General features: G+C 29.4%; 1 protein-coding gene across 1 annotated transcript; it reads left to right on the top strand.

The window, feature by feature from the left end:
• The first annotated feature begins 6,323 nt into the window (after positions 1-6,323).
• LOC112689687 lies at positions 6,324-7,125 on the top strand. The gene is made up of 2 exons (XM_025563522.1): positions 6,324-6,433; positions 6,517-7,125. Exons 1-2 carry the CDS (start codon positions 6,340-6,342, stop codon positions 7,122-7,124), a joined length of 702 nt encoding a protein of 233 aa, XP_025419307.1. The 5' UTR covers positions 6,324-6,339; the 3' UTR covers position 7,125.
• The last annotated feature ends 2,991 nt before the right edge of the window (positions 7,126-10,116 follow it).

Here is a 10,116-nt window from a genome sequence, read left to right as displayed (position 1 = left end):
TTGTGATTTCGATATTCTAATTCCTTATTGTAATCTCTAGTGTAATAACCACTCAATAATCTAACTTATCCATAGTTGTGGTTTTTGATGTACATGGGAACCTCCTTGTGATGTGTTTTACCGTGTGACTACGCGGGTCGCGACAATCATTATGTTTTTCATAATAAAAAACGAGTTCTTTCGCTGCTTCGTCCAGTTTATTAACAGGTTTTTTATTTTTCTTTAATTTTGTACCAGGACCTAAGTAGTTGTAAGTAGGCCATTGTATTTTAAGTATAAATTTACTGTTTAAAATATTATTGACAAGAATTTCCCTTTCAATTAGTTTTTTTGGGAAACATTTTACAAATTCGATCAAATACTCTGTACTTTTTGGGGATTCAATCAATTTTTCCTTTTCATTTTTAAAAAAGGTTACCTAACCTAGTTTTTCACTGTGAAAATTATTTCCTACTGTTTCTTTAGCGGAGATATAACACAACTGATTTATTATTTGGTTTAAATTATTTATATACATATATTCTATAGGATTTTCTGTGTAATATTTTAAGCCTTCTCCAACATGTTTATATGATTTGGATGATTTTTTCGAAGCAAATAATTTCTCTAAAAAGGTTTAATCAGCCCTATATATTCTTGACTTCTGCTTGATTTTATTTATTTTTTTTTTTTTTTAGTTCTATCGTTGTTCCAATACATGATATCAATTTTGAGTAAAATATTTTTGTATGTTTTTAAGTCTTCATCCGTGTAAAGATTCTTGTCTGTTAATTGGTTATTGGTTAACAATTTCCACAAACCATCAGTCCCTTTATAGATTTTATTGTTCAAAACGATATCATTATCTTTAAAATCGACCTCATATTTACCAATCATATATTATCATATATATTTGTCTCTTTTTTTCGTCGTTCCAAATCCCAAATACTTTATCACTAGTATTTTTTAAGTACTGGGAAGCGATAATACCTAGATGTATTGTTTTCGGTGTTTATGTTAATTGGTATTCAAAATCTCTTGTTGGAGTTTGAAAACTTGATACCATTTTCGGTTTTTTTTCTCTATAGATTGGTTGCTCTATCAATGTTAATGTTTTTACAGGTATCAACGCTTTCTGTGAATCAGCATCTGTTTTGTTTGCAGCATTTTCTATGTCTCTTAACGTTTTCACTACAGGTTCGAAAGCTTTTTCCTTTCTTATTTCATTGTTGATTTCTCTTTGATTTGCATTTTTAATACTTTTTTGTAGTTTTTCTCTAATTTTCAATACTTGTTTGGTTTTCTCTATATTTTTCTTTTTTGTTTTCAATTGTTTCCTTGTTCTTATCATTGTTTAAAGTATTTTGTCTAAACAGTACGCTATCTTGAAGGTCTCTTCCTTACCTCATTTTTTTTTAAAATATTATTCTGAATTATTTCAATATCACTGTCATTTATTTATAGTAGATATATTTTTTAAAAATATATCTAAAATTATATTACAAACGATCAATGTCCAACCCAAACGTGAACGTGAATGTCCATCGTCCAACGTGAACGAAAACTTTAACACAGTTTTTTTCTCTAGTTTATTGTATATATGATTATCAATAACATCCAGATAAATGTATTCATGTTTTTCTTCAAGAAAGTGCACAACATTTTTTCAAATTTATTTTTAGATAGGGTTGAATAATAAAAACTTTCCCAAATTTTACCCACGTAGTGTTTTTGTTGTTTAAAAATAAACAAAAAATTTAAATTATTTCGTATCAATTTTAAATCGCCCGAACTAAAACAATGAGTTTAATCAATACAAGAAATATTTTTATGTCTTCCTCTGACAAAATATTCCTTTACTAATGATTGATATTTTTTAAATTCCAATCATCAAAAACAATTAGGCTATTTGTTTGGCATTCATTGACAGGTACTATATCTTGATCAGAGAAATGTGAATCAGTCTTAAAATGAATATTAAATATTTGTGTCAAAATTTTATACACGAGTTGTTCAAGATTTTTTGTAAATACATATAGATGTTGGTAATCAACCCAATACTTTGTGATAATGTTCCTTATAAGCGTGGCCTTAGTCGAACCAGACCCTCCCACAATTGAACACCGAATAGGATCAGGAAGTATAGAATCACCTTTATTTGGTGTTTCGGTTTCAAAATGATAAAACTTGAAAATATATTTTTTTCATGTTTAATACAGAGTTTTTAAATATTCTTGGAATATTTAAAAGATATGAACGGGTAAATTGCCCTCACATGAAATATCAAGATAAAATCCTTGGTTTATGAGTAAAGAATTCAGAAGTCCTTCATTCAATACAAAAACATGACGAATATAAACTGGGAATATCTTATTCAAAAATGATTAAATGTTTTTAGTAACCATTACTCAATTCTTCCAGATCTTTATAAATTAAGGTATACTTTACCGGAATCGAGTTCATTTCTTTAAGATCTTTTTCTGTAAATTTATTAGCAAAGTGGTCTGGTAAAATTATTCTTAAATTGCTATCTAAAGTAACCCATAATTTTGGACCATACATTGTCTTAGCAATTTCAAAACTTGTTACTGTATATTTTTTTTCGAGTTCCAAGTCTCTTAATGGGATGTTTTTTGTGTTTGAATTTAAAATGCTAATGTAGTTTTCCATTTATAATACAATTTTTTATATTTTTTTAAAAAAAAAAATTCAATTTCTTTTTAAATTTGAAAAATGTATACGTTCAGTTTACGTTAACTTTTTTTTTCTAGAGGTGCTGGTCTATTAAATCGAGATAAAAAATTGGGTCATTGAATTGAAGAAATTCGTTTCCGTCATGGTCGAAAATACTGATGTTTATAGTTTTTATTATTTTTTGGGCTTACAGGAACGTACAATATTTTCTCTGGTTTTACAAATAATTTATTCGGGTCAAATAAAAAACAGGAATAAAAGCTCTTCCTCTATATGGTGGGTATCATTGATAGAGGAGAATGATTTTTCCACTATATCACAATGAACTTCAATACCACAATTGGAGAGAATCCTTTTACTATAAATTCTGTAATATATTCAACACCTAAAGAATCACACAATTTTTTATCGAATTGAAAATGATGGTCAGATTTGACTAATATCTTATGATCTACAATATTTAATTGCACAGTTTTAGGAAAAACGGCATTTAATTTTTGAATCATGTAATCAGTTATGTACAGGGAATATACCATTTTCTCTGTTTTTATTGAACCCTCAATATCATAGAGAATGCTTGTAAGTTTTATGTTTGGAGATTTTACTCCTAAAATTTTACTATTATTTACCGGTACAAATGGATCATTATTATTGCTATCGGATTATCCATTTCTTAACTGATTCTGGTATTTCTTAAAAGACGACGCACCCTCGTGTTATTTACACCTGCATGTATTATATTATATTACCCGCTGTATTATGTGATGCTCCCATGCAATGACCTACATTGTATATATCTGTAAGAGTCGTAAGGACCTACATTATAATAATGTTTGGACCACACGGCACATAATTAATATAAATATCAAGCAATCTATGGGTCCGTCGATCGTTACTAAAAATAAACCACTTAACAAAAATATGGTCGACCAATACTCACGTAAAACGGTGACACATGAGGTGTACCGGGGACGGTAATTAATAAAACTAATACAATAAAAAGTACAAATTGACCCCGCACACACACACTCATATGCCGTCAGTTCTTGACGAAAAACTCACAAATCCCATCATAACACAATATGAAACGACGATGAAAAACCACGCTATTCACAAAACTGGAAAGTGATCAATTTAAAACAATGTATACTTAAAAATACTAGTAACTATAAGTTACTGAACGCCACTTGCTAGACGGCAGATAAAATACAAAAACAAGAAGAAACGTGGTTTTAAATAAGATGGCTGTAAACGGGAACGATAACGAAAACTTTTGAAAACACTTATTTAATGTGTACACATTGACGGACACGAACAGAGTGACTTGTTACGTGCCACCGGCTCGATTTCAAGTATTGCAGTCGAAGATGTATTTAATTTTAATAAACATGAGATTTTTAATACGTTTAATACATTTATTTTATAACTCAAAGTGTTAACAAAAATTCTGATACAGAGTGACGTGAAGTTGCTTGTGTTGTTCCGTGACTAGAACTCATTTGAATTGTGGTCATTTTGATCCCTCTTTTATATGGCTCGATTGACGTCATGGGACTTGTTGTTTCGGTATTATTCCTTATTTAGCAATAGGCCATGTTCGTTTGACCTACTTCATTATTCTAAGATTACATCTTTTAATATATATTACTGGTTTATGGCCAAAATCAAAATGGTTAAAATCAAATATAGGTGTGTAACACCTGTGATATTGTGTTACGCACAATTCTATTTATATATGTTTCTAGGAATATGTGGTAGCCCATAACACCTCCCCACTAAAAAAAAAGGTTTCGGTCTGCAAGATTTGTACCACCAATTTTTGTATTTTATCTAACCTTCCATGTTTAGGTTTTTCGTTGTTCGATCAATGAAACATACTTAAAATTAACTCAAATCTATTTCTACTCATTATTTCAGCAACTTTATTCGTATACAATATATCTTTCCGCCAATAATCAACTAAATTGGGCATATTTACCAATCCCATCCACATGACAAGGCCCAGAAAAATCCTTATTTCGGTACGATCAATCGGGATCCATTTTTTTAATCGAGAATTTGCATTCAATCTACAATTACGAAGAGATTGCGAGGCATATCGGTTTGTTTCTATTATTAAAAAGTCTAAAATTTCTTGATCAAAAAATAAACCGTAAAAATCAATGGGTAAACAATCCGTCATTATTTCCATAATGTCTGGATTTATACCAACTTCCAAATTATGAGGATTATATTGTATATTATTAAAATTACTTATAAGTGGTCCCCAAGTTAGTGTTGTAGCTTCATTTTGAATATTATTTTCAAATTCAGTTCTTTCGTTATCAAAATGTTCAACTTCAATCTCTTCACTGATATCATTGTCATTTTCACCATCAGTCCAATTACGATCTTTGTCCGAATCATCAAATTCTTATTTATAAATAAAATAAATCTGTTAGTTAAAAATTACCAAAATAAAATTATTTGTAAATATTTACTTCCGCATCACTGTCATTTAACCAATTTTCTATTATTTCTTCCAATTCTTAAATAAATGGTTGTAATAATTAATAATTAAATTCAATATACTGTAACAGTCAATATACTGTTGTCGTAATCGTACAATGTAGAAATAATAACGCAGTCAACAGTGTACACTGCGCTATCGAACACAATTAAGCAGGGCCGGCGAAAGCTATGGGCGACCTGGGCGACTGTCCAGGGTGCCAGCACGGAAGGGGCGCCAAACTGAAAATTATTTTTATTTAATTTAACTTTTAAAAGGCATTAACAATCTATACAATTTGAAATATTCATTTTCATTATCTAATGTCGTTTTAGTTGAAGATCAGAAGATGCATCTGCAATTATCTCATTTTAGTCGATTATAATCGATGCCTCCAAAAAGGTTCCAATATGTATAAAATTGAAGAATACAAAATTTGAATATAATCGGATAATTTTAACCCGTGCCCCAAAGCCCTTAAAGTTACTAACATAATAAACCGTAGACATGACTGTAAATATAAAAATACCTCACCGATACAGTTCATATTATAATCGTACATAGTCTGTTTTTATCTTAATGCCTTTTGATATCTAATGTGATTATTTGAATCATAATTGTGACGACCATGAATATTCGTATTTATCATTAGTTATTGCAAAGTCACTGGTGTTGTTACTGCATAGTTCATTTATAAAATAGATATTATAATGTCACTACTATACGAACTTCGTGATCAGACGAAAATATATTTAATCGGAGACGATGCAAATCAAATTATAGGCAGTAAGTTACCATCCAATATGCAAGTGTTAAAGGTTTTATTTTATAATCTTAGATAAGTGAAGCTTAATTTGAGACAGAGTTCCTCTTTAGTTTTAAAAGAAACAATGATATTTTGGGAAAAAGCGCAAATACCAACTAGAGATTTTCAACGTTGTATTGAAAAATTAGAAAAAATGTATAATGAATGGAGAAATTTACAGAAACATGCAACAAGAAAAAATGAAAACCAAATAAATAAGGAAAAACAGTTTAAAGATCAATTAGAAGATTTATTTGATATAGCTCATGCCAATTCTATGCAGATGATAAGTTTGGAGGATGATAAAATTTTTTTGACATTACAACGCCAAAAAGGAAGGCCTGGTTATTTATCTGGTGTAGATTATGCATTTATGAGAAAAGTTAAAGATAAAGAAGAAAGACAAGAGAAACTAAATGCTAGAAAAAAACGTCATTATGAACAATGTGCTGCTACTTTTAATAAACGTAAGTTCGTTATTTTCTTTAATCATACCTTTATTTTTAATAAATTATTAAATCATTTTTTTTTTTTTTACTTTATTTTGTAGAATCTATTGATTTCAGTGATGACGATTTTTCCGACGAAGTTGCAAGTACTAGTGAAATTGACTGTTTACCAGTGTCTTCTACAGAATATAAATCTAATATAATAGATACTTCACAAACTCAACTCACCGTCACTAATAAAACACGAGGTAGATTAGAAATCATGACAGCAAAATTATCTTCAGCCCTTGACCGTTGTAAAATTAGTGACAGAGATGCAGTTCACATAATAATTGCAGTAGCAGAAGCACTTAAAGTTGAAGTTAGTGATTTAGTTGTGAACAGATCTTCCATAAAACGATATCGCGAGCAATCGCGTATGGTTTTAGCAAACAATATTCGTAAAAAGTTTTCAACATCTGAATTAAATGCAATAGTCTTACACTGGGATGGTAAATTGCTCCTTGATTTAACTGGAAAACAAACTGTTGATAGATTGCCAATTGTTATAACTAATAATGACAGTGAACAACTATTAGGTGTACCTAAATTATTACAAGGCACTTCAAAAGCTCAAGCAGAAGCTATTTACCAACACTTATCTGAGTGGGGATTAATGGATCACGTAAAAGCAATATGTTTTGATACGACTGCGACAAACACGGATTAGTTAGTATAAAAACATACAATTTTATAATAAAATATTTATTTTTATATAATTTTTATATTTATTTGTAATAATTCAAGCATTTAAATGTTTATACTTTAGGCCGAATCGGCGGTACATGTATATTACTTGAACAATGGTTGGAAAGAAGTTAATTATATTTATCCTGTCGTCATCACATTTATGAGATAATTTTGAGAAGTGTTTTTGATCATAAATTCGGTTCAACATTTGGACCAAATGTTCCTTTATTTCAACGGTTTCAACTAGCGTGGCAAAAACTTAATCTCAACAACTTCAAACCTGGACTTCAAGACACTAAAGTTAGTCAACATTTAAATAATTCGACTGAATGTATTTTAAAATTTTGCATGTCTGAATTAACTAAAATTCAATGTAGGGAAGATTACCGAGAATTTCTTGAACTAACTGTTATCTTTTTAAATGGTACTCCTGCTCGTCATATCTTTTTTCGAGTTCCAGGAGCAATTCATCATGCTCGCTGGATGTCGAAGGCAATTTATTGTTTAAAAATATTTATACTCCGTCAAGAATATAAATTAAACAAAAGAGAATACAATTCAGTTCGTGATATTTGTATTTTTATTGTTCTTTGCTATGTTAAAGCGTGGTTTAATGCACCAAATGCTTGTGTTGCACCACGCCAAGACTTACAATTTTTGCGTGATCTTTATGATTATAAAACAATAGATGAAAATTTATCTGAAGTTACACTAAAAAAATTTATCAATCATCTATGGTATTTGTCTCCAGAGTCAGTTGGATTTGCATTTTTCGATGATGAAATTTCTGACGATACAAAAATTAAAATGGTTCAAGCTTTAAAAAAAGATAATAATGTAGATGGAGACTCAATTAATGTAGAAAAACGATTATATGTAAAATTAAATGAAATAACAAGTTTTATAAATAATACGATTGAATCATTTATTTCAGATAAAACTTTAAATTTTTTTAAAAGGTTCAATATAAATTATAACTTTATTGAAACATCGCCATCAACTTGGGAGAACAATTTAGAATACAAACGGGGTAAAGAAATTATCAGCAAATTAAAAATTGTAAATGATACTGCTGAACGAGCTGTTAAATTGATTGAAGATTTTAACAAAATTGGTCCAAAAAATGAAGAACAGAAGCAGTATATTCTTCAAGTTGTCGCGGAATACAGGCAACAGTATTCAAATTCAAACAAAAGCACTCTTATGGAAAAATTATAATATATGCAAGAAAAATAAAATATTGGTAGCCATTTATTAAAAATGTATTAATTATTATAAATTGTTTATAAAATTAAAATTTGTTTGTCCTTACAAAATATGTATTTATTATTTAATTTTTCGTTAATTTTATGAATTACTCAATTTTTAAAAATATTAACAACGTACAACTTTTGAGAGCTTTGGGGCACGGGTTAAACTTATCCGATTATGCTCAAATTTTGTATGCGTCATTTTTATACCCATTGGCACCTAATTAGGGGGATCGGTCACAAAAATTTAAATATTTAAAAATAAGGACCACCCTACTGAACATTAAACGGCACGAAATGTTAAATTTTATAGGAATTAATTTTTTTATGGGGTACCATAAATTACCTAGTTGGAAGAACTACTGGTCAAATGCTTCAGATCTCGGTATCCAATTAATATCTAGTACAATGTCACGTAATAGGTTCGACATTATATAATCTAATCTCCATATACAGGACAACATGTTGATTCATCCTAATAATAAAGATAAACTTTTTAAACTTAAACCATTGATTGATTGCTGTACCGAAAAGTTTTCAAAGTCATATTTTGGTACAAGGGAACTATCAATAGACGAGTCCATGATAATTTTTAAAGGAAGAAGTACGATGAAGCAATATAACCCCATGAAACCAATAAAACGTGGTTACAAAATTTGGTGTTTGGCCGACCAAAAAGGCTATATTAAAAATTTCCAAATATATCAAGGTAAAAAAGAACAAGTGTCTAAAGAGTTCAAAAAATTTTGGTCTCGGAGAAAGAGTCGTGCTCCAACTGTCCAAAAACGAGTGGAATAAAAATAGGTGCTTTTTTTTTGACAATTATTTCACGTCTATTCCTCTCTTGGAAAAACTAAAAATCGAAGGTAGTTTAGCTTGTGGCACTATTCGACCAAATCGAAAAGGATTACCAACATTAGCTGATGATACAAAATCTGTTCGAGGAACATATGACTACCGCATATCAGATTTAGGTATTGGCGTCTATAAGTGGAAAGATACAAAAACCGTCCATTTCGCTTCAAATTACCATGGATCTGAAATGACAATAGTGTTGCGTAAGGATAAAAGTGGGAAAAAAAATAATATCTCATGTCTTCATGAGCTTTCACAGCTTTAATTTTTTAATAATAACTTTGAATTTTTAAATCGGATTAGCAAAATAAAATTAATGGAAAAAGAAGAGTTAAGAAATTGTTGCCATGATCTACAAAACCATCTAATTGATGGTGAATTAAAAGATATAGATGGTTATGAATTTTATGAAGAATTGCTTATTTTTTGTACTATAATTTCTGAAGAAACCACAGATTTTCAGGCTCCTTCAGTACTAAAAAAATGTTGTGGTTGTTTTTCAAATATTTCGATTGCATTCCGAATACTCTCAATTCCAGTAACATCTGCTAGTGCGGAAAGGAGTTTTTCCAAATTGAAAATAATTAAAAACTACTTAAGGAGTACTTTATCGCAGTGTAAACTAACAAGCTTAGCTACTCTATCAATTGAATAAGAAGTTACTGACTCATTAGATTTTAATGAGTTGATCGAAATTTTTGCGGCAGCCAAGGCTAGAAAAAAAACAATTTTGATATAATGATGTAAAAATCTTAAATTTTTTTTTAATTTTGTGTAAAACTTGTATTTATTGTACTTAGTACTTAAACATTTAATTTGAACATATTTTATTTTAATATGAAAAATGTATCCAATAATATGACTAGT

This window comes from Sipha flava, unplaced genomic scaffold, assembly GCF_003268045.1.
Source record: "Sipha flava isolate LNK unplaced genomic scaffold, YSA_version1 46497_pilon_pilon, whole genome shotgun sequence".
Lineage (NCBI taxonomy): Eukaryota > Metazoa > Arthropoda > Insecta > Hemiptera > Aphididae > Sipha > Sipha flava.
Note: the sequence above shows the minus strand (reverse complement) of the source record. Positions and strands in the feature narration are given on the sequence as shown.